The following is a 24,165-nucleotide window of genomic DNA, read 5'->3' on the forward strand; positions in this document are numbered from 1 at the left end:
TGGAAGATCCTGCAGATGGTTCTCCCCATTCCCAGGATGCAGGTGGCTGCTGGCACAGCCTGTGGGAGCAAGCAGAGGCAAGGCTCTTTGCGGTGACGAGCTGTTCTGTGCCTGGCCATCCACCTGCACTTCCTTGAGAGCCACAGAGACCCTTGTGTGCTCAAAGCCTGTGACATCCACATGCCTCAGAAATGGAGCTGGGCAGAGGGGCAGCAGGAAATCTTTGAATTGCTAGGTGCGAGGGCATGGAAAAAGACCTCACAGTGACACAGTTTCTGTGGTTGCTTCTGGTGGATGGCCAGATCTGAAATAATTAAAGTCATAGAGCCCAGGGCAGGAATCACCTAATTAAGGTCAACGCTCACTGTATCGCTGCTTCTGCTGTTTTATAGGGAGAAATAACTGTTTAATTTTAGGTGTTCTGGAAGAGAGATTTAAACCAAAGCTATTTCTGGTCCCAGGATTCTTCTCTATTCTGCTGGAGCTCACCCTAGGTTGTGGGTGGCTCCATGTGGTGGAAAAATCTCTCCTCCAACCCGTGCTTTCAAAAAAAAAAAGCTCAGTAGTCTCTGTTGTTCAGTCTCAAGGTAGTTTATTGCAAGTTATCTAAAAGATTTTCTTCTTGAGCTGCTGTGGTTTGCTCACAGCTCAGGCAGAGGCACACACACACCCTGACATCCTCTCTGACTCCCGACTGCTTCTTCTCTCCCCGCCCAGGGCTGCTGCTCTCTTTTATATGGTACATTACATGTTACATGTTTACAGTTTTTCCCAATGCCCATTACCTATATTAAATGGTGATTTTCTATCTTTTATATGTACATTACGTGTTACATGTTTACAGTTTTTCCCCAATGCCCATTACCTATATTAAATGGTGCCTTTCTACTCTAAACTAATCTGTGAGTGCCAACATCACCAAGAACATGGAGGTGAGGAAGAAGAAAGAGGGAGGACAGGGCAGGCTCAGATCCCTCCATCTTAAAACTTCTGATCCCCATGTACAAAATCAAACCCCCCCTGTACAAGACTTAAAACCCCCCTGTACAGCACTCAAAAATTCTTCCCTTTACTTTGTGACTACTTCTACTATAATAACTAAACTTTTGTGACTTCTTGTTCTTCCTGCAAGGTTGGTAAATCATTCCATGCCTCAAACCCAAAATCACAGCTGTTTCCAGCTGCCTGCCAGGGTCTCAAATGCTTCTGACCTGGACCTGGAACATCCAAAAATGTCTGAAGGACATTTTGAGTTCTGATATTCTCCTTTGAGGTGTGACCTCAAGCACATATTCCTACTCGCTCATCTCAGCGAAATGTTGTAAGAGTCATTGTCACTTGAATGTCATTTTAGAGGTCCATAGACATAATTAATTTTCCTCCATATTGATCTGTGCAGTTCCCAATAGGTCTGGGGGAAGAGAGGGAGAGGAGGATACAAAAAGGTTTAGCAATTTGGAACAGGAAGCACTTGCGTGTCCTGTTTCTCATTAAACATGGGCTCCTTGGTTCCACTGGAACCTCCATATTCTGGCTAAATTATTCAGACACTGAGGAAAGAGCAGATGCTGTCCTAGAAAATGCCATCTGTTGGCTTGTCACAACTACTTGGGAAAGATTTTGATTTTAAACTGAACTTAATTTAAATTATGCCAAAGCATATCTGTAGCCCAATGCCATTCTTGAACTGCACCCTCAGGTAGGGTGACCTGCAAGTGAAACAAATTACAGAGGCTGCAGACTGAAGTCCAGAATTGAATTTGGGTATCAGATTTTTCCTTTGATAAATTCTATTAGTCCTGCAAAATAAATGTATCAGGCTGGAATCAAAGTCTATTAGTTCTGTGCTTTGGCACAGACTGCCAAGCACTTGGGATTAATTCTTTAGGATGGATTTTGACCACAGCTTCTGAAAAGTCATGCTGAAACTTAACTGCTTGAAGATGGATGCTAAGGCATGTGCCAGGTGTGCCTGGTATCAGCTGTGCAAGCAGAGGGGCTGTGTTGCTTCTCTTTCGACCGCCACTTTGCTCTCGGGAGTTTCTCGCCGCTGTCCCCCACCCCTCCCCAGCCCCCCGGGACCCTCCGGCTAGCTGTCCCCTCTCGGGGCCGGGGTTTTCCGCGGTCCCGCTGCCCTGGGCTCACCAGGCAGCGTGTGGGTTAGCACGGTCCGAGCTGCGGTGCTGCCTCAGTCGCCGCTAGGATTCGAGATAAAGAGACCAAGAGAGACCAATGGTATGCTTGTCCAGAGAGATTGTATTGCCTGAAGCATTGCAGGGACCAAAGGCCCTGGGCTATTGCCCAGATACAGTTTTATACAGCAAAATTAAGAGATAAGGTCTTAAACAATAGAGACAGTGTTCAGCTAAGGCACATCAGAACCACCCCAGGGGCCAGGTCCAATGGGAACTGCTCAGGGGTGGGGAGAAGGGGGTCTACAGAGGAATGCTGAAGCGGGACTTTCCTGAAACAGTGGAGCATACATAAATGTATCTTTTACCTCAGTTTACCATTCCCAAGGCCTTTCTAATACAATGGAGCATACATGAATGTATCCTTTTCCTCAGTTTACCATTCCCAAGGCCTTTCTAAAACCTTCCTCCACGCTACCATGCCAGCATGACAGCAACAATTCCCCACTTTTCAATTAATAAGATGAACGGTGCCTTGGGAGAAGGTAAAACTGTGGCTCTTAAACTGCAGTGTCTTTCTGCTTGTCATCTTCCCACCAATAACTTTCCGTGGCGGCAGCAGCGATGAAAACCAGTGCGGAAGCCTTTGGCTTCGAGGTGATAACCTTGGAGACGATTCGCTTCAGAATCCCGAATGCTAACAGAACTAAAAATAGTGCAACTAGAAAGTAAAAGATGTCTTTTAAAAGAGACACTGCCCACCCAGAAAGGTCCCAGTCTTTGAACAGATTTTTAAACCAATCCTCATTTTCTTGCTTCACATTTCCAATGAGGCTTCTCATTTCCTGAATGGATGAGTGGACACTCTGACCTTTAGATGACAGATCAAAACAACACAACCCATCAAGTTCTTTACATCCATGACCATGTGCCAACACCAGGAAATCAATAGCTGCCCTATTTTGGAGGGTAGCCTTTCTGGTTATTTTCTCGTCTTCTAGGAGGTCACTCAGGGCTGCTGATGTTAAATTTGCTTGCTTTGTCACCCAGCATTCGAGATTGCCTAATTCACTCAATACTTTGGCTGCCGCAACCCATGGTAAAAACACAGAGACGGCAACTCTTTTGGATTTTGCCCAATGATAAATTTCTGCATTACAATGTTCATCAAATTGACTTGCACTCCGCTTAGTAAATTTTTTCCCACTTTTTGCTTGCCCAATTGGAATTTGGGTCATGTTGGGGGAAGCAAGGGTCAGATGCCCAAAAGTGCATGGACCTCCAATAAGACGAGAGGGGATTCCTGGGTACGCTCTGTCCCCACAGATAAGAAACATTCCCTTGTCCAGCTTGCGTGGACGGAAATCAGTGGTGGATGTAAATTTCAGCTTGTAGACAGCTGTGCACCATTGACCTGCTCTGAATTCTACCTTGTACTCTTTGACATGCTCATATAATTTTACTTCTTTGGTTGGGGAAAAATCAAATTGAATGCAAAATTCAGCTTTTGCAGAGCCTAGGAGTTCTAATTCCTGGGGCTCTCCCTCAGCAGTGGGCAAATGTGAAACCCACCCTTGCCACAAAATGAGGGGATTTGGCACTTGTGCTTTAACTTGTCCTGCACCTTTAGGTATTTTATCTTCGTTCACCTGCTTTTGCAAACGGACCAGATCAATTGGAAACTCATCCTCCTTACTTGGAACCCCTATTAAACATGTGGACATTGGATTTTGTGCTGAGGCAGTGGACAAACACATATGATCCTGTTGCAAGGCTTGGGCTAGCGTGACCCACACATTTTTCTTGGGCTGTGGAACAATCCATGCATCCACCGTGGAAGGGTAGATGGCCATTCCCTGGAACCAAACGATGAGCAGGAATGTGGAAATTGACATTCTGCTAGTCTGAAAGAGAGATAAAATCATACAATAAAGTGAACTAACTCTGAAAAAGATACAATTTGCTCTGCCAGTATAAAGGAAAAGGATTCCCCACCCTCCCACTTTCCCCCCTTGTTGAGGAGGCCCTGCAAACCCTGGAGTCCTCGGGGTTGCTGCTACTGCAGCAGCCACCCTTTCCCGTGGTTTTATCACTGAGTCCTCTGTCATCAGCAAAGCTTTCCTGGTGCACTCCTCGATGAGCTGATCGAGTGTGGGGGGAGGCAATGATGGAAGAGATAGGATGACTCGCTGACAGACTTCATTTGCATTTGTGGTGACAAGTTCTAATGTAAGTTGGTCTTGGAGCTCTGGATTTTGCACCCTTTTTTCCACAGAGGCTTGCACTCGATTCACAAAATCCATGAATGGTTCTGAAACACACTGCTTCAAGGTGATATAAGAGACAATAGGTTCTTTAGAAGACATATTAAAAAATGCACGTTCTGCTGCATCCCTGGACAGGTCCAACACTGCTCTGGGAATGCCTGCTGCTTGCTTTTCAGCTTGGCTCCAATCACCTTCACCCACTAGATGTTCTAAAGTGATTTCCTCATCCTCTATATCTGTGGAATGGCTTGGACTTTGCAGAATCTCAGGGAGGAGATCTGCTGCAAGTCTTTTCCACGTTCTTTCCCACAATCTAAACTCAGACTGAGGGAGCAAGCAACTGAAAAGACGCCTCAAATCAGCGGGGACAAATGTCTTGGAGCATAGAGTAGCTTTTAAAATGCTCTTTAAAAATTCACTTCTTTCCCCAAACTCACGCTTCATTTTGCAAAGTTCCCTAATACTATCATACGAAAGGGGCTCCCATTTGGCGTTCTGTCCCCTGGTATTATAAATCACAGGGGCCAGGAACGCAGGGTTGGTTTCTCTGACTGCTTCCTGGTTCTCCGCGCTGACAGTCTCGGTGCTGCCATTGCCAGGGAGACCGGGAGAGGGAGAGGGAGGAGGGCCAGCTTGTGTGGGAGTGGCCGCAGCCGGCGGGGCCATGTGGAGCGGGGCAGGGGCAGGAGCAGGGGGTGGTGATGGAACTGCGAGAGGAGGAGCTGAGGGCTGGACCGGGGGCTGGAATGTAGGCTGGATCGCCGCAAGGGAGGAGGGGTTGGGATCGGGGACGGGCGGAGGGAGGAATGCGAGGGCTGGGGATGTGTTCTGGGCTGGCACAGGGAGCAGGTAATGCTGGGATAGAGAAGGGAAAACCACATGGCTGCCTCCATCTTGTGGGGGCTGCACGGGGGGGGGAATGGGGTTGCAAAGCATGGATTTTCAGCTGCGGGAGCAAAAGCAGGAGGCGGAGAAGGGTTAGAAACTAAATCTACATCTGCACGGTTAGTTTTCTCACCACAGGGGACGCGGGGGGACACAGGGGACGCGACGGGGCTCTTTTCTGCTCCCCGGGTACCCTGAGTGTCTGCACTCTCTTTCACAACATCGTAAACGACCAAAAACATTCTCATAAAACCTTCTTTCACTGAGGGATCTCCTGCCTTTGTCCTTTCACTCAGCACTGCACCCACACGCTTCCAAAATCATCTTTCTCTCACTTCTTGCTCTGTTACCTCCGGAAAACTTACTGATAACCATCTGACAAACTCTTTCACAAGGCTCTTAGGAAATTTGACACCTGCACTCTGCAGGGGCTCCTGAACTTGTTTATAAATCTCTTTCTGCTGTTTAGTCAGCCTAACACCCATGGCTGGCTTCACAGCAAATCTCAACCAATTACTGCAGCAAACCCCAAAGTTCTAAAGCTACGACGGAGACTCCCGTCACGCCTGCGTGCTGGCGTGTCCCCCCGTGGGCACACAGGAGCCGATGTCTCCTGGCCGGGCCCCTGCCCCCCAGTACTGAAACTCACCCACCGCCGTCCCTTAGACACCACTGCAGCAACGGTTCCCGAACCCCGGGCGATCTCCCGGGTGTGGAGAGGTGCCGTCCGACCCGTGAAGACCTCGCCGGACATAAATCGGTGTCTGTCTCCACGGCAACAGTCCCGCTGGGCTGTGTGGAGAGGCAAATGCCCCACCACCAGCGTGATCCCAGAGCTTCTCCCCGCACAGCTGACAGCCTGCGTGGAGGTTTATTTGCACCGCTCTCCGCTCTGTTGCTCGCGGTGACACTGCAAAGTGTCTGGAAAAGCTCCTAGCCAGTGCACTGTCCACGACGGCTGCGGCAGGCTTGCTCAGACCAGTGCAAAGCCCAACGTTGGTGCGCCACTTGTTGCTTCTCTTTCGACCGCCACTTTGCTCTCGGGGGTTTCTCGCCGCTGTCCCCCGCCCCTCCCCGGCCCCCCGGGACCCTCCGGCTAGCTGTCCCCTCTTGGGGCCGGGGTTTTCCGTGGTCCCGCTGCCCTGGGCTCACCAGGCAGCGTGGGGGTTAGCACGGTCCGAGCTGCGGCGCTGCCTCAGTCGCCGCTAGGATTCGAGATAAAGAGACCAAGAGAGACCAATGGTATGCTTGTCCAGATAGATTGTATTGCCTGAAGCGTTGCAGGGACCAAAGGCCCTGGGCTATTGCCCAGATACAGTTTTATACAGCAAAATTAAGAGATAAGGTCTTAAACAATAGAGACAGTGTTCAGCTAAGGTACATCAGAACCACCCCAGGGGCCAGGTCCAATGGGAACTGCTCAGGGGTGGGGAGAAGGGGGTCTACAGAGGAATGCTAAAGCGGGACTTTCCTGAAACAGTGGAGCATACATAAATGTATCTTTTACCTCAGTTTACCATTCCCAAGGCCTTTCTAATACAATGGGGCATACATGAATGTATCCTTTTCCTCAGTTTACCATTCCCAAGGCCTTCCTAAAACAATGGGGCATACATGAATGTATCCTTTTCCTCAGTTTACCATTCCCAAGGCCTTTCTAAAACCTTCCTCCACGCTACCATGCCAGCATGACAGCAACAGGGCTGATCCCAGCAAAGATGTGATGAAGTAGTTTGGGAAAATATCAGCAGTTTCATGGCAATAAGATACTTAAAATTAAATTATTCAGAGCACAGTGGGGGGTTGGCTGGGGGAAGACTTGCATCATGTAGAGAGCTGCATTTCAACAGAAAAAGTGATTTTAAAGAAAAAGTGCTTCAAGAGGAGCAGTGTAGCTGTCTGGTGAGGAAACAGGTGGTTTGAGAGGGGTCTTTGGGAATGCTGAGCAGTGGAAGTGTTGTGCCAGTTTGTCTCCCTTCTCCTGAAGCTGTTTGTAGCCCTCCTGCAAGGGCAGAGTGATGAACATCAGTGCATCAGGACTGTGATGTACACAGGAACAAGTGGATGGAACGTGGGTGGATTGATTTTACCAGCCTTACTTGTCTCTGATGTGCAGAGCAACACTTGTGTGAAGTGTGGTTTTGATCGTTGAGCCCTGGCCCATGGAAGAGATTAAAGGTGCCCATGATGAGCTCAAGCAGGTGGTGATGCAGTGCCTGGAGCCTTCTGTGGGATTCCTTAAAATCAGAGGGTTTTGGGCACGTTGCAAAAGGCATGCCTCAGAGACAGCAGGATGGTGATTAGAGCTAAGCAGTAGCTATAAGAGTTGTCAGCAGAAAAATTATACGAGAAGTAAAAAGAAAGGACAAATAGATCAATGGTCTCTGTATTAACGCTTGGGTAAAATAACTCCCTAAGTTGCAGAAAAGTATATCTGGTGAGATATTAGGAAGATGTAAGCTTAATAATGGAGCTCTGTGCATTGTATCTTGAGGCTTACAAGCAAGTATTGTATTTGAAATAAGCGAGCATTGTTTTAACCAAAGCTACTGTATTTATAGTGATTGAATAGAACTACTGTCAATATACTTTTGCTTTGCGTGATTGGTCAAAAAGCTTTTAAAGTAAGTTGTAACATTAAATTCTTGGTCTGCTGCGTGGGATGTGAGCTGCTGGCATCTTCCCATTGTCATAGGCAAGTAATGAGACTGATGCTAAAAAATAAACAGCTCGAGTCGTGTTCCTCAGCAGTCCCGTCCCGTTTGTGACTTGTACATAGCCCCCGGCCAGTGATAAATGGTGCTCTTCTGTGAGGACGACAGTTAGACTAGTGGAATAAAAAATAAGATTGTGGATTACTTGGTTGCCAGAGGCCCAGGTTGTTAATAGGAGGAATGGTTCATCCCCTTCGTCGTCTGTAGCTGATATCCTTCTAAGTACTAAGTAGCAATTTTAGGGGCTCCTGGGCAACGTGATGGGAATTCTTCTATCTAAAACAGAATGGGACATCTTTTACCAGCTTGAGAAAATTTTACATGCTAAAGGACGCTCAGATATCTCAAAACATGAACTAAAAGACTTATTAACCTGGGTAAAGGTTAATATATCAAAATATATCAAAATATATCAAAATATAGACTTGAAGTCTGCTTTTACCTTTGATTTTTGGGACCAGATAAACTGGAAAATTTACAATCTGGTCTCTCTTAAAAAATAAGAGATTTTGGTCAAACTACTAATGCCTGTCTCCAGAGCTTTAATGGAAAGTTTTAAACCGAATGATCATGGCAGAGACTTTCTTGAGCACCAAAACAGGACACCTGGTTCAGAGACTTTAATTCCGAGTGGTTCTGGGTCTTCGTCCTCCTCTGGGGGTGTGTCGGGTTTTGTTAGGGGCTCCTTCCCTTCTCCTGGCATGTCCAGGGTTTCCCCAGGCAATGTGAGCAACACCCTGAACTCCGGGAAGGGGGAATCTGATCAGCTTCCAGCTTCAGTAGTGTCCTCTGTTTGTTCTGGAATCCCCTGCGTCACTGATGCTGCCACCGGGTGTCCTCCCATCCCTCCGTGAAATCATCCAGCCCCGGGACACCTGGGAAAGCGTTTGGGATTTTTGTTGTGTTCTGAGAATCTGGGGGGTCCACAATCATGTTCTGGGGAGTCTGGGATTCTGATGGGTCCGGGAGGTGAGAGTTTGGGGAAGCTTTGCAAAACAGGGGCTGCTGTTTCTGTGCCCTGCTTCTCTTCCGAGCAAGCTGCGGCCGGGTCTTGTTCGGAAGTGTTGCAGGCAGGGTTTGCCGAGGGGGGCTCTGGATCCGCTCTGCCTGGCCAGGGGCCTGTGGAGTCATCCCTGCCACAGTTTCCCCTTCCCAAGAGTTACTTCCTCAGATTGGGCTCAGGTGGACAGATTGCTTTGCAGTTTGGAGACTTCTTTTCGTGTTAATTTTCCCCCCAAGCCCCTTCCGGGGTTTTCACCGCTTGTAACCCCTCAGCCTCTGGTTGTAGCTAGAGGGGAGGCTTGGGATTTGGCTCTGCTTGCGGGGGAGCTGGCAGGGGGGTGGACGGAGGTGACGGGCTGCAGCCAGGGGCTGGACAGGGCAGGGATGGTTTTGCCCAGAGAGATGGATGGGGTGGTGGTGGGAGAGCTCAGGAAAGTTTCTGTGGAGATACAGACAGATCGTTTGGAAACCTTGAAGCCTGTCTCATTCGCTGTTGGCGGGGGGTGGGGTGGGGGGGAAAGCATGCCAAGATTGCAGTTTGAAACTGAGACTTTTCCAGCTGCATCCCCGCGGGTGGGGATACGGTGTGGAACCTGTAACAGTTCATTGGAAAATGTCACAAATACAAATTTGGGATCTGCAGCTCGAGAGCAGCCCAATTTGTATGAATCTAAAAGGATCCAATTTAGTGAATTGAGACATCATTTAGCAGGCTCTGGCTTTCTTTCTGCAACTGATACAACACATTCCGTGGCCGCTACCTCCACTAGGGGGGGCGAGGGTGGAAATGTGGAGCTCTCCTTCTCCACCCTTCCTGGCAGGGCTCCCGGGGAGGCCTGATGCTACTGCGACACTAAGAACTTGGATCTCCTTGGCAGGGTTCCTGGGACAGCTGATTGTTGTAACAACACTACCTGTTCTTCTGGGTCAGACACAGGAGTGATGAGAGGGAAGAACAAAACATGGTCTAAATCAGAGGTAAACCTTCCACTGCAACTACCTAATTGGTCTAATATTAGTCAAAATTTAGAAAAAAAATTTGGATTCAAATAAACAACTCCTTGCCTTACCTGTAAGGTATGGTCGTGATGATATAAACCCACTATATGAAACTCTTTCTCACCATGATATAAAAGAACTCCGTCAGGCTTTGAAAGACAGAGGGTTCTTTTCTCCTTATTTTAACAATGTGTTGAAAAGTATATTTAATTTTTATGGCTTAGTCCCTGCTGATTGTCGAAATGTGGCTTCCCTGATCTTAACCACTTCACAATATCTTTTATGGGAATTACTATGGAAAAAACTTCTCAATAAGTTGGTTGAAAAATATGAAAACTCTCCTTATGAGAGCATACATATTGCCCAACTAGCAGGTGATCCACCTTTCCATAGACCAGAAAATCAAGCAGTGGAATTGCCTCAGCCTGTGCTCATAGATATTAAAGAATGCTGCTAGAAAAGCTTTGTTTTCAGTTGAGCCAGCTGGTACCCATGTAAATGATTCTACTACTATAAGACAAGTTGAATTGGAATATTTTGGCTCTTTCTTAGATAGATTACCCAAGTTGTTGAAAAACAATGTCCAGAAGAACATGCTCACTCCTGTATTATCCAAAACCTTGCTTTTGCCAATGCTAATGAAGAATGTGGAAAAATTATTTTAACTTTACCTGATCAGCCTCCAACTGTGACACAGATGCTAACAGCTTGCAGTAAGCTCACTTCTCCACAACATCTTGCTAATGTGCAAGTTAATGCTTTTGGAAAGCAAATTACAGAATCTCAAGAAAAGTTAGGAAAAACACTGGGGGATAATTTGGCAAAAGCTTTAGGAGAAAATTTGGGACAACAAATGGAAAACCCAAAAAAAGCCCTAGAAACACAACCAAAAATTTTTGAAAAATCTGTTGGTACTGTACAGTTAGACTGATAAAAAGACTTGTTGCTTTGCTTGTGGTAAACCAGGACATATGAGAAAGGATTGTCCTACAAAAACAATCCAACCTAAACAACTTTCTATTTGCCCTCAATGTCAGAAAGGGAAGCATGTTGCTAAATACTGTCACTCTCAATTTGACATTGATGGCAGGCCTTTGCTGTTAAACTCAAAAAAGAGTGTGGATTACCACCGTACTTCGACACAAGTGGTGGTTCCTCCTTACAGTCAATTACCCAGTCAAATGGTATTGGTACCTCAGTCATTTATCTCTCAGTCAACCATTCCTCAAATGGTCCCAGTTCAATACTCTCAGGTACAAGGTTCGAATTGGCCTCTTAAAAATTTATACACTTTTTAAATATTTTTTGTTATGAAAGTATTTCTACTAGGATTATAAATTTTTTTCAATGAAGACAAGATTTTTTGATTCTAGGCAAAGTCAGCAACAAAATTTTTGGACTTTCAGTCCTTCCAACTGTTGTTTCAATAAATTGTAACGAGGAGCTAGTAATTTTATCTCTTGCACTTAATGTTCCTATGGTTATACCACCAAAAACCCCTATAGCCATTGCATTTCTTTTACCCATTAATACACCCAAGCAAAACAACTTTCCAGAGAATTCAGTTATGTCTGTGCCATTTAGTACCTCAGGTCCTGAGGTCTTTTGGGTACAATGTCTGGGCCTCGGCCAACCAAAATTGACTTGTAGCCTGACTCATCATGGTAAAACAATTTCTATTACAGGTATGCTGGATGCTGGTGCAGATGCCACTGTAATTTCTCACATATTTTGGCCCAATGACTGGGATTTGGTAGCTCCTACAGGTTCCCTCACAGGGATTGGAGGTGCTACTGTGTGTTTGCAAAGTGCATCCATGATTAACATTACAGGTCCTGAAGGAAAAACAGCAACAGTGCGTTCTTTTGTGTTGGGGAATGGCTGCAGGGCAGGGCCATGGGTCAATGGAGCAGCTGTTCCAGTATCCCCTGTTTAAGGCCCCAGAACCAGGCACTGTGCAAGGCCTGGGAACAGCACTCTGCCTGGCCTGGGAGCAGTACACTGTGCCTAGCCTGGGAACAGTACACTGTGCCTGGCCTGGGAACATTACACTGTGCATGGCCTGGGAACAGCACACATTGGCATGTACAGATAACAAGGACAGCCTATCCTTGAGATATGAGTTATACAAGAACAGGATGTGAAACAAGATGTACCCAGCAAAATGAGATGTACCGAGCTGAGAGATGAGGAACTTGGCTGCAGCTGTAACTGCAAGTAGGAGAAATATGCAACTATGACTTTTATGCAATAATCAATGACAGCTTGTTGGTGAGGAGATGCCTGTATAAAACCCTTTATAATCTGACAGAATCTTTGAATAAATTGAAGCTTGCTTATCAATCATATTGATTGTGTGCTTGTCTTCCCTCACTGCCTGCATCACCTGGCGCCCGAACAGGGACCCCAGCCTCTTTCATACCTAAGGTGGTGAGACCGGACTAGCGCCAAAGAATGCAGAGATCAGCAGGCTGAAAGTTGACTCAATGCTGGCATAAGGAGTCATCTCACCCCTAAGTCAGAGTGAAACTCTCTGTCCAGGGAGAGCTGCTGGCTTGCAAGGTACAAAGGCTGCACTTAAGGGATAGATTAATAATGGAAAGCGAAGTAACTCTTCAATTATTTACCAGTTTCTTAAAGAAGCATGAAACAACTGATATAGATCTTAATAAAGATCCACCTGCTTTGTACACCTATGGGTGGGCTCAGGGCTTGTTTAAAGCCTTGGGGGGTCTTTTTGACGAGAGGCAGTGGTGTGAGTTGGGAAACATTCTTTGGTTTAAGGTTATTGATGATGATAAGGCTGCCCGAAAGCTAATGAGGTCTTGGCGATCAGTCATAAATTGTTTGCAAAGGTATCAGGCAGAAACTGCCACTTTGGAGGGAGTCAGTAGCAAACCAGGAATGCACTCTTTAGGAGCCGATTATAATCCCAGTCCTCCAGTAGGAAGTATTATTGAGATAGGGAGCAAACCAAGTGACATACAACCTACTGCTCCCCCTGCTTTTAATCCTGCTTTTAGTCCTGCTTGGTTGGCCACGAATCCCCTCCCTGGGAATGAACAGTCAGTAACAGGTGATGAGGGACTCCTGGAAAGTGAGGGAGAGCAACTGGAGGATGAGGCTATTCAGTACCACCAAGAAGAAGTCCTAATAACAGCTGCTGGTGCTCCTTCTAAGCAAGGACATCCCAAAAGATTGCCGGCAATACAGAGGATAGATTGGTTAAGTATCCAAAAAGAAGCAATAAGTAATAAGGATTATGACATATGCTCTGCTATTACTGACATAGATTTTCAGGCTTTCACTGTTACTTATACACCAAATGCAGTAGTGGGGATGACAGCTACCTATCATCCTTTGGATTGGAAACTTCTTTCACAATTGAGAGTAACAGTTAATGATTGTGGGTTACACAGGGAGCCTGCAAAGCAAATGCTTAACTACATATGGGGCTCAGGTTTGCTTCTTCCAGAAGATATTAAGGGTATAATGAGAATGATTATGACGCAGTCTCAGTTGATGCTGTGGCAAGCCCACTGGCATGAATTGATTGTTTTGCTGTGACTCCACGACAGCAAAATGATCCTTTAAATGGGGTGACAATTGAACAGTTAATGGGTACTGGGCCGTTTGCCACAATCAAAATGCAGGCACAAGTAGCGGCCAAAGTATTAAAGACCACCATACACTTGGCTAAAGAGGCAGTACTCAGGGTTAGAGCACCAGTGTCTCCATCTTACATGTCTATTAAGCAAGGAAGGGAGGAGTCCTTCACTGCCTTTCTTGATAAGGTAACTGAAGCTATTAGCCAAGCCAATGTACAAGACTTTATGAAGGGAGACCTATTACAACAATGTGTTTTAGAAAATTGTAATGCCTCTACCAGAAGTATTCTTTCTACAATGAGTATTGACACAACAGTAGAAGAAATGCTAGAGAGAATGTCAGGGTTCCTGCAGGTTCCCAGGAAATATTAGTTGTAGCACTCAGGAATGTAGGGAAAGATTTAGTGCATGCCCAAACGCAAGTCTTTGCTGCTCTGACTCCATTGCAACAAATAAATAAGCCTAAGCAACAACCTCATCCAAAGTGTTTCCAATGCGGGAAAATGGGACATTTTCATCACAACTGCAGAGAAGGAACAGTGTGGTGTAGCAAGTGCTCCATGAACTCCCACTCCACTGAAGCCTGTAGGCGATTGGGAAACATGACATGGAGCACGAAGAGTCACAGCGCAAGGACCCCAATGGTGACTCCCATGTGGAATGCCCCAAACAGCTACAGCCAGCCAGCTCCCTCCAGCCATCCACAAGCGGAAGGCTCGGCCTGGACTTGGCAACCACAATAGACATTACCCTGATCGATATGAAGCCAGTAAAGATCCCTACTGGGATCAAAGAACCAATGATGCACAAAGACAAATCTTGTGGTGCCCCTCTTTTAGGACATTCGTCAGCGGGTTTGAGAGGCCTTTTTGTGCTGCGTGGCATCACTGATGATGATTTTACAAGCAAGATCCTTATTGTTGCTATGACATTTTATCCGCCACTGATTATCCCTGCTGGCAGCAAAATCACCCAGCTGGTGCCTACGTTGCAGCTGACAGAGGCTGCCTCGTCCGTTATGCAGTGGTGAAGGGGACCAGATGGCTTCGGATCTACAGGAGGCATGGTGTTGCAGAAGATAGATAAATATGATTATTCATAGATAACGCAGCCAGGATGAGAATGGTTCTCCCAGCTGGCCGGACAACGCCTCTGCCTACAGATGGGTCCTGGGGTCAAGTGGACTGTTCTATCTCATCCCCCAAAAGATGTATGGTTCACCCCGCACCTGTACCCTCCCCTAAAACATCAAGTACCTGTAACCCCATTTGTTGGGAAGGATGGACAAATATGATTATTCATAAATAATACAGCCAGGATGAGAACAGTTCTCCCAGGTAGCCGGATGGCACCCCTGCCTTCAGATGGGTCCTGGGGTGAAATGGACTGTTCCATCTCACCCCCCAAAAGATGTATGGTTCATCCCGCACCTCTATCCCTCTCCTAAAACATCAAGTGTCTGTAACCCCATTGGCCCATGCTTTGTTCCAACCCACCTTGAAGACCCTTTATAAGGAGGCTTCGAGGGGCCACGTGGGCTCTTGGAACTTCCTCCCCTCTTGGAACCTCCTCCCTCTTCTTGGAGCTTCCCCTCTCCTAGAGCATCCTTTTGTCTCTCCCCTCCCCCACCCTCTCAAGCCTGGCCACGTGCTGCGTCTCGGAGCACAAGGCAGGACCTTTCTGCACCCCCAGTAAACCTCTTTCCTCAAGAGCAAACTTCAGAGATCTCTGCCTCCATTCATCTACACCGTTCTGGAGCCTGCTATTTTCAACACCCATTGGCCTGAGCCTTGTTCCAACCCACCTTGAAACTCCTTGAAAAGGGGGCTTCGAGGGGCCACATGCTCTCTTGGAACCTACTCCCGCCTCTTGGAGCTTCCCCTCTCCTAGAGCATCCTTTTGTCTCTCCTCTCCCCCCACCCTCTTAAGCCCTGCCACGTGCTGCATCTGGCAGCATGAGGCAGGACCCTTCTGCATCCGCAATAAACCTGATCCCCCAAGAGCAAACTTCAGAGATCTCTTGCCTCAATTCATCTACACCATGCTGGAGCCTGTTATTTTCTACAGCATGGCTCTCCTTTGTCTGCCTATGGAAGAATGACCAAAAGCTCCTGTTCTTTTGGAAAATGGCCAGCAAAGGCTGCAGCTGACTGCACTCCTCGATACTAGAGCCAACATCACTATTATCAGTAGAGACCAATGGCCCGCCAGCTGGCCTCTACTTCCAGTGCTTACTGGAGTAGAGGGGATAGGAGGTTCAGCCTCAGTCTATTGGAGCAAGGATAAGATCTGTCTGTCATTGGATTGTCAGACATGTGTACAATTGTCACCATCATGTCATTCCCACCCAAGGTTGAAGCATTAATTGGCCGTGACATCCTCATGCAATTGGGTGCTTGCCTCATGACGAAGGATCATTTTTAGTGGTGGTCACTACTTGGGCTTTTCCGATCCCCTTAACCTGGAGATCCAATGACCCTGTATGGATCGAGCAGTGGCCGCTAAAAAGAGAAACCCTGCAACAAGCTCATGCTCTCATTGCTGAGCAGCTACATCAAGGGCACATCAAGACCTCTATGAGTCCCTGGAATACTCCAATATTTGTTATTAGGAAAAAATTCGGGGAAGTTCCATTTGCTTCATGATTTGTGAGCAGTCAATACTCAGATGGAAGCGATGGGAGCACTGCAGCCTGGCCTCCCAAACCCAGCTATGTTACCGGTGGGATGGAACCTAAAGGACTGATTTTTTACAATCAACATTCACTCAAATTACACTAGGCGATTTGCATTTACTTTGCCCTCCTTGAATTGCGAAGCACCAGCAAGTCAATATGAGTAGGTGGTCTTGCTGCAGGGCATGAAGAACAGCCCTACACTGTGCCAGCTGTTTGTAGTTGTTGCCCTGCTGCCCATTTGTGCTTCTTATCCTGACGTGCTGATATACCATTATATGGATGACACCTTGTTTGCACAGGAAGTCCCATTTACTGCCCAGCAAGAGGCCTTTATTTTTACACAGTTGCAAAGTCACAACTTGCGTGTTGCCCCAGAAAAGATTCAGCGATCTGCACCGTGGAAATACCTCGGCTGGACAATCTCTGACACACACATCCGCCCTCAAAAGACAACATTGCACCTTGACTTGCAAAACTTACATGCTAAACAGCGATTTATGGGGGACATTCAGTGGCTCCGCCCGGTTGTTGGCATTACTAATTATGATCTCCATGAATTATGACCATTGCTGAAAGGCACAAGATTCTGCTACACCCATTCAGTTGACTGACAGGCAGCAAACAATTGTGATGGATATTGCTGCCTCTGTTGCCCAGCGAGTTGTTGGTCAATGAGACCTTGAATTGCCCATAGACATTATTGTTCTGTCCCATCCGAAGAACCTTTTAGGTGTTCTCACTCAGCAGTTAAAAGAAAAAGGGGAAAATAAGCAGGATGTAAAGGTGTTAGAATGGGTGTTTGGATCTATGCAGCCTTGTAATTCTGTTCAGCCACGTATAGATGTACTTGCACTGTTAATTCGAAAAGGTCGGAAACGCATGGTACAGGTCACTGGAGAAGAACCACAAAGAATCTTTGTCCCAATAAAACAGACTGATCTGGACTGGTTTTTACAACACTCTCCTGAATTGCAGGCCAGCATTTTAGAATCTGGTGCAAAAATTCAATTGTCTCCGCTGTCTTCACCCATTTTGCGCTGGATGTCCTCACAGACATGGCTGTCATGGCCAAAATATAGTGAAACACCACTGACTAATGTTGTCACCATATCCATGGATGCTGGCTGCAAACTGCAAAAATCTGCCCTCACCTGGAATGAACAAGGAAAATGGAATCACATCTTAATAGAAGGACAGGCCTCAGACACTCTGCAGACATTGGAACTTTCAGCTATTGTGTGAGCATTTTGTTGATGGATGCATGACCCCATAAATGTATCTGATTCCTTGTATGCAGTTGGAGTAGTGCAACACATTGAAGATGCATTGCTGTGGGAAGTGCAAAACCAGCTCTTGAACACACTTTTCGCACAATTGCAGTCTGCCATCAGACAAAGAACTGCTCCATATGTGGTTTTTCGCATCAAGAGTCATAAGTGGATGGAAGGTTTAAGGGAAGGCAATGCTCATGCTGATAGACTGGTGTCAGTAACTGTACCCATGGATAATTCGTGTGCTTGTCTTCCCTCACCACCTGCATCACTTTTGTTGTTCAGAAGCCTCTCACTGTCTGGGGGAGAGATATCCTGTCCCAGTGGGGAGCAAAACTGGAAGTAGGCCTGTGATGGAAACCACATCAAAACCTGCCACTTTAAAACTGAACTGGAAAGCTGATCATCTTATATGGATTGATCAATGGCTTTTAACAGAGAAAAAATTAAATATCCTTAAAAGATTGGTAAAGGAACAATTACAGCAAGGTCACATCACAGCCACGAACAGTCCCTGGAATTCACCAGTATTCATCGTCTACAAGAAGACATCGGACTCCTGCAGGTTGCTTCATGACCTGAGAAAGATCAGTGAAGTGATTGAAGACATGAGACCTCTTCAACCTAGACTTCCTTCTTTATCTATGATCCCAAAACACTGGCCACTTGTTGTCATTGATTTAAAGGACTGTTTTTTCCACATCCCACTTCATCACAATGATACTCCAAGATTTGCCTTTTCAGTTCCAGTCATCAGTAGAAGAGAACCTATGCAGAGATACCACTGGAAATCATTGCCTCAAGGAATGAAGAATTCACCTATAATTTGCCAATATTTTGCTGCACAAGTTTTGTCTCCAGTTCTGTGGATGATTTGCTCATCGCAGCTCCAACACTGACAGAGATGGAGCAAAGTCGTGCTAGTGCTGTTACTGAAATCCAAAACACTGGACTTGAAATTTCTATAACCAAAATCCAAGAAATTTCTATAACCAAAATCCAAGAAGTTCCACCCTGGAAGTATCTGAGATGAAAGATGACTGAAAAAACCATTACACCTCAAAGGATACAGCTCTGGACCAGTGTCAACAATCTACAAGATTTACAACAACTTCTGGGAGAAATCAATTGGGTTACAACAGTTTTGGGAATTGCCAGCAATGAACTGGGTCCACTTTTTGATTTACTGAGAGGAAGCTGCGACATCAACTCTCCTAGAACTCTAACACCTGAAGCTCATGCAGTCTTGACAAGGTCGTGGAAGCTCTCCAAAGACGACAAGCTCATCACTGTGTTCCAGAAAAGCCTTTCCTTTTTGCCATTTTAGGAGAAAAAATTGCAATTTTGTGGTATCATTTTCGAATGGGATCCTTCTGAAAGAGATCCTTTGTTGATAATAGAATGGGTTTTTCTTCCCAACAGGTTTACTATTTTTACAATTTTAGAGATGATAGCACAAATTGTAATTAAGGCCAGAACAAGATTGCTAACTTTAGCAGGTCAAGAATTTGCAGTTATCTATTAACCATTGAAAAAAGATTATCTTGATTGGGCAATGCAAAATTCTGATGATTTGCAATACGCATTATTAAATTTCCCAGGTATTTGTTCTGTTCATTACCCAGCTCACCAATTATTGCAAGCAAAATTGAATTTTAGAGAAAAACCTATGTTAAGTGAAGAACCTTTAAATGCAATAACTCTCTTCACTGATGGATTTGGCAAAAGTCACAAATCAGTTGTAACTTGGTTGAACCAAACAACTAAATCTTGGGAATCAGATGTCCAAATAGTAGAAGGATCTCCTCAGATTGTTGAACTTGCTGCTCTGGTTTGGGCTTTTCAGCTCTTTCCACAACCTTTTAATTTAATTACAGATTCTGCTTATGTTGCTAATGTGGTTAAAAGAATAGAAGGATCAGTTTTAAAGGATGTTAGTACTGATACTTTATATAGTTGGCTTTCATGTCTTTATACAACTTTGCAATACAGAAATAATTCATATTTTGTTTCTCACATTAGACTCATTCTTCGCTTCCTGGATTTCAAGTGGAAGGAAACGTGAGAGCTGACAAGTTGACAATGGTTATTTCAAACACTCTACCAAACATTTTTGATCAAGCAAAATTGAGTCATGCCTTTTTTCACCAAAATGCGCAAGCAATTGTGCAAATGTTTCAAATTTCCAAAAGTTAGGCTAAGGCTATCATTAGTGCTTGTCCTGACTGTCAGCTTGTGCAGCCTCCTGTTTCTACAGGAGTGGTCAACCCGCGAGGCTTGCAAAGCCTGCAGTTATGGCAAATGGATATCACTAAATATCCTTCTTTTGGTAAATTTAAAAATATTAATGTTTCAGTGGACATGTTCTGTGGTGCAGTTTTTGCTTCTCTTCACACAGGTGAAACAGGTAATCAGGCCTGTCGCAATTTTTTGCAAGCTTTTGCTTCGCTGGGTGTGCCCCAAGAAATAAAAACCAATAATGGTCCTGCATATATATCTCAAAAATTAACCACATTTTTAAAAGATTGGGGTGTTCACCACATCTTTGGTATTCCTCATTCTCCCACAGGTCAAGCAATTGTTGAGAGGGCACATCAGACATTAAAACGCATTCATGATCAACAAAAGGGGGGAATAGAGGCCACACCACAGATGAGGTTGAACAAAGTTTTATATGTTTTTAATTTCTTAAACAGCTCTCTTGCAGAACCCGATCCTCCAATTTGTAGGCATTTTTCAAATAACACACAGGCGAAATGGAAAGAAAATCCCCTTGTTTTAATTAGAAACCCTGAGACAGGACAAATTGAAGGTCCTTTTCGATTAATCATTTGGGGCAAAGGGTATGCTTCTGTCTCTACAGGTGCAGGAATTAAGTGGGTCCCTGCACAAAACATCAAACCATATCACTCCCAATAATGTGTTGATGACTCCAAGACCATAGAAGCAAGTACACAGACGTGAGCCGAAGAGAGAAATCGCGGGTCATGCCTGGTGTTCCTTGTTCATTGGTGGAACCTACAATCTTCTGACTTTATTTATAGATGTGTTAATTGTTGGTTTCATAGAGTTCTTTTTGGCAAAAACATGGCTTTTGTTTTGTTATGTTGTAGAGTCCCTCTATTGGATTTTCAAAGGTGAAATTTTATTTTAAGGTCAAAAGCAACATTTCTAAATTGGTATATATGGGTGAACTTTTTGCCAAAAATTAGCTCATGAAAAAGGATGGAGCAAACTCAAATTATATGCTGGCATTGGTTGGTTCCAATTGCTTCTTGCAGTGCAGATTTGCCTGTGGAACAACCAAAAACAAATGTTTGGGTGACCTTAGCCAAGGCAGCAAGCTCAGATACCATATGCTTGTCTAATTCAGAACCAGAAAAGCCTTTCTCAACCTGCCTAGTCAGTGTGCCAGTAAAGAATTTGCCCTTGGTCAAAAAGCAATTCAATAGTAAGCCTGATGAAATTGACAGTGGGGGCAATCTTGTATTGAATTGGAGTACTTGGGTCAAAGAACTTCCCAAGATAGTATCTAAACCCCAAGAATTAGAAATCCTTGGTTCTTTAACAATGGATTTTTGCATTATGTTTACAGCTAATGATTGGCGAGAAGGTGGTCCTCCAAAGTACAATGTTACTCTCCATTACTCTGCATACAGGAATTCAAGGTTTTGGTGTAATTAAACAATTAGATTGGGTTGGATATTGGCTAAGTAAACAGACTAATACCACATCCACTGCAATCAGTGATATGCTGACAGATGTTAACAGTGTTAGACATACTACCCTTCAAAACAGAGAAACAATTGAATTTCTTTTACTGGCACATGGATGTGGTTGTGAGGAATTTGAAGGATTGTGTTGTATGAACCTGTCAGATCAGTCTGAATCCATCCATGAAAGCATACAAAAGCTGAAAGATTTGACAGCTCAAATTAAAGAAGATGGTGGATCATGGCTAGATAAGTTGTTCCAAGAATGGAGTTTTGCACCTTGGCTAAAGAATCTTTGTAAAATAGGTTTATATTTGTTAGGCATTTTAGTTACGATACTAATAGTAATACCTTGCATACTTCGGTGTGTGCAACAAATGATGGACAAAGCTATCAAAGAAGTTTTTATCATACGAGAGAGAGGTAGAAAATGGATTCACAGAGAGTTCTCGAACTCTTACAGAGTTAGTGGATGAAGGTATAGAGATGGAGGAAGGTTTTGAACTAAGACCTTGGAACTGGCAAGACTTTTTTGAACAATGACTTGTAATTGCTATCAAACATGTGCTTTGAATTGATTGGACTTTCACAGCATTAAAATTGCTGTGTTGTAATATAGCCACACTTAAATGTGAGCAAAAATGATTCTTTAAGCAAGTAATAAGCAGATATATTATAGAAGCGCTATGAAATGCAAGGTAGTTAATAAATGACAAGGTTTTGAAAGTTTCTTTTTAGTTGAACCAAGAGGGGGAATTGTGGGATTCCTTAAAATCAGAGGGTTTTGGGCACATTGCAAAAGGCAGGCCTCAGAGACAGCAGGATGGTGATTAGAGCTAAGCAGTAGCTATAAGAGTTGTCAGCAGGAAAATTATACAAGAATTAGAAAGTCAGGATAAATAGAACAATGGTCTCTGTATTAACGCTTGGGTAGAGTAACTCCCTAAGTTGCAGAAAAGTATATCTGGTGAGATATTAGGAAGATGTAAGCTTAATAATGGAGCTCTGTGCATTGTATCTTGAGGCTTACAAGCAAGTATTGTATTCGAAATAGGCAAGCATTATTTTAACCAAAGGTACGTGTGCTTATAGTGATTGAATAGAACTACTGTCAATATACTTTTGCTTTGTGCGATTGGTCAAAAAGCTTTTAAATTAAGTTGTAACATTAAGTTCTTGGTCTGCTGCCTGGGATGTGAGCTGCTGGCATCTTCCCATTGTCATAGGCAAGTAATGAGACTGATGCTAAAAAACAGCTCAAGACACGTTCCTCAGCAGTCCCATCCCATTCGTGACTTGTACATAGCCTCCTGGCTGGCGATACCTTTCCCCATCAAAAAGTGACATTCACCTGATAGAGCATGATAGAGCACATAAACTCTCCTAATCCTTTGACCTGGGATGTTTCAGGTAGATGTTTGAGAGCTGCTAGTCTCAAGGTGAGGTGTCCTTTTGATCCAGCCTGAGTGGTGCTTAAAGTTGGTGCCACCACACAGGAATTTGCATGGTCTCCAGAGCAGTCTGTCAGTGGCATCAGTGGCTTTGTTGTGGTGAAAAAGACTGCCAGATATGCACAGCGAGGGGCAACAGTGATGAGCCAGAAAAAGACAGTTTTTATAGGACACAGTAGAGTAAGGTAGGGAAAGCAAGGGTGAGTGAGCGGCTCCTGCTTTCAGGTCTCAGTGGGACCACATGCAGAACACCTGGCTGTAATCCTTAGCAACATGGTGTTGCAACACGGGATGGAAGTCTCAGGGAACAGGAAAGCAGCAGGCTCAAAAGCTGTTTCTCCAGTGCAGGAGTCAGAGCATCCTTAACCTTCTGGGTGCCTCTCCATAAATTCACATTTTGATCCCAGCAGGCACTGGTAGCTTTGCTGCAGGGGTGGGGAGAAGATCCTGCTGAGCACTGCACCTGACAGAGATGAAGGTTTAATTCATGTATATGTGGTTCTGCAGGAGCAAGTGGGTTGAACACAGGAGCATTTTGCTGTATTTTCCAGTGACCAGTGTAGAGACTGTGTCTTTGTAGCAGGAGCACTTAACCATGGACCAGAGGCTTTCTGTGTGCGCTGCCAGGATGGGTTAATGAAAAATTTTATTTCCAGCATCACTGGGTTCCTGAGAGCAATTTGAGAATAGGCTGTGGGCTGAATGAGATGGCTGTTTAATGCCATCAGTCTCTGGATGGCATCAGGGAGGTTCAGAGTCTGAACAGACTCTGGTGCTTGGAGTGTGGGGCTGAAGGTGGTGGGAGAGGCTGGGCATGAGGGAAGTGGTCCCATCTCCCCAAAATCTTGCCACGAGGTGTGTCAGTGGGAGGAGGTTGTTCTGGTTTGAAAAAAAAAAACAGTGAGAGACTCCAAGTCAGAAATACAATTTATTAGGAAAAGTGAAAAAGAAAACAAAATACATGCAATAATACAAAAGAAAAACCATTGACAGAGTCAGAATACAACCTGACACCCTTTTTTGGTCAGGGTGTTGGTAGCCGTCCAAATTGAAATGGCTGCAGCCCTCCTGGAAATCCAGCGGAAGAGAGCCTGAGTCTGGTGTCCCAAAAACCCAGATTATATCTAGTTAGGAATGCTTGGCTCCTCTCTCTGGGCAGAGCATCTCACAATGGGATGCTGTAACTTTTATCAGTCATGCAGTGATGTTCAATATCCCATTATCAGATGTCTCCCTGGAGGTAGAATAGTTGTGAAAGAGATAAGGAAAACTGCCCACTTAACAGAAGACAACTGCCATACAGATGGAATACATCTTGCCTTTCAATCTGGGACAGAGGTAAAGACTCTTAAGAGGATGAGGTGATGGGATAGTCTGTGGAACTTAATACCTGAATTGCTGTGTCTGAGTGAAACAGTTTGGGGATATCCCAGTTTTCTGAATGAT

General features: G+C 45.0%; 1 protein-coding gene and 1 long non-coding RNA gene across 2 annotated transcripts; one reads left to right on the forward strand and one right to left on the reverse strand.

The window, feature by feature from the left end:
- Positions 1 to 2,557: 2,557 nt before the first annotated feature.
- Positions 2,558 to 6,175, reverse strand: LOC144247421 (uncharacterized). Its single transcript, XM_077788058.2, has 2 exons — positions 5,934 to 6,175; positions 2,558 to 4,036 (listed from the first exon to the last, which is right to left on the reverse strand). Exons 1-2 carry the CDS (start codon positions 6,036 to 6,038, stop codon positions 2,693 to 2,695), a joined length of 1,449 nt encoding a protein of 482 aa, XP_077644184.2. The 5' UTR covers positions 6,039 to 6,175; the 3' UTR covers positions 2,558 to 2,692.
- On the forward strand, positions 5,186 to 11,823 carry LOC146765448 (uncharacterized). The gene is made up of 3 exons (XR_014949965.1): positions 5,186 to 5,248; positions 9,879 to 9,978; positions 11,685 to 11,823. It is a non-coding gene; the product is annotated as an uncharacterized LOC146765448 (long non-coding RNA).
- The last annotated feature ends 12,342 nt before the right edge of the window (positions 11,824 to 24,165 follow it).

Source organism: Lonchura striata, chromosome 24 (assembly GCF_050655825.1).
Source record: "Lonchura striata isolate lonStrDom1 chromosome 24, ASM5065582v1, whole genome shotgun sequence".
NCBI classification, from domain to species: Eukaryota; Metazoa; Chordata; class Aves; order Passeriformes; family Estrildidae; genus Lonchura; species Lonchura striata.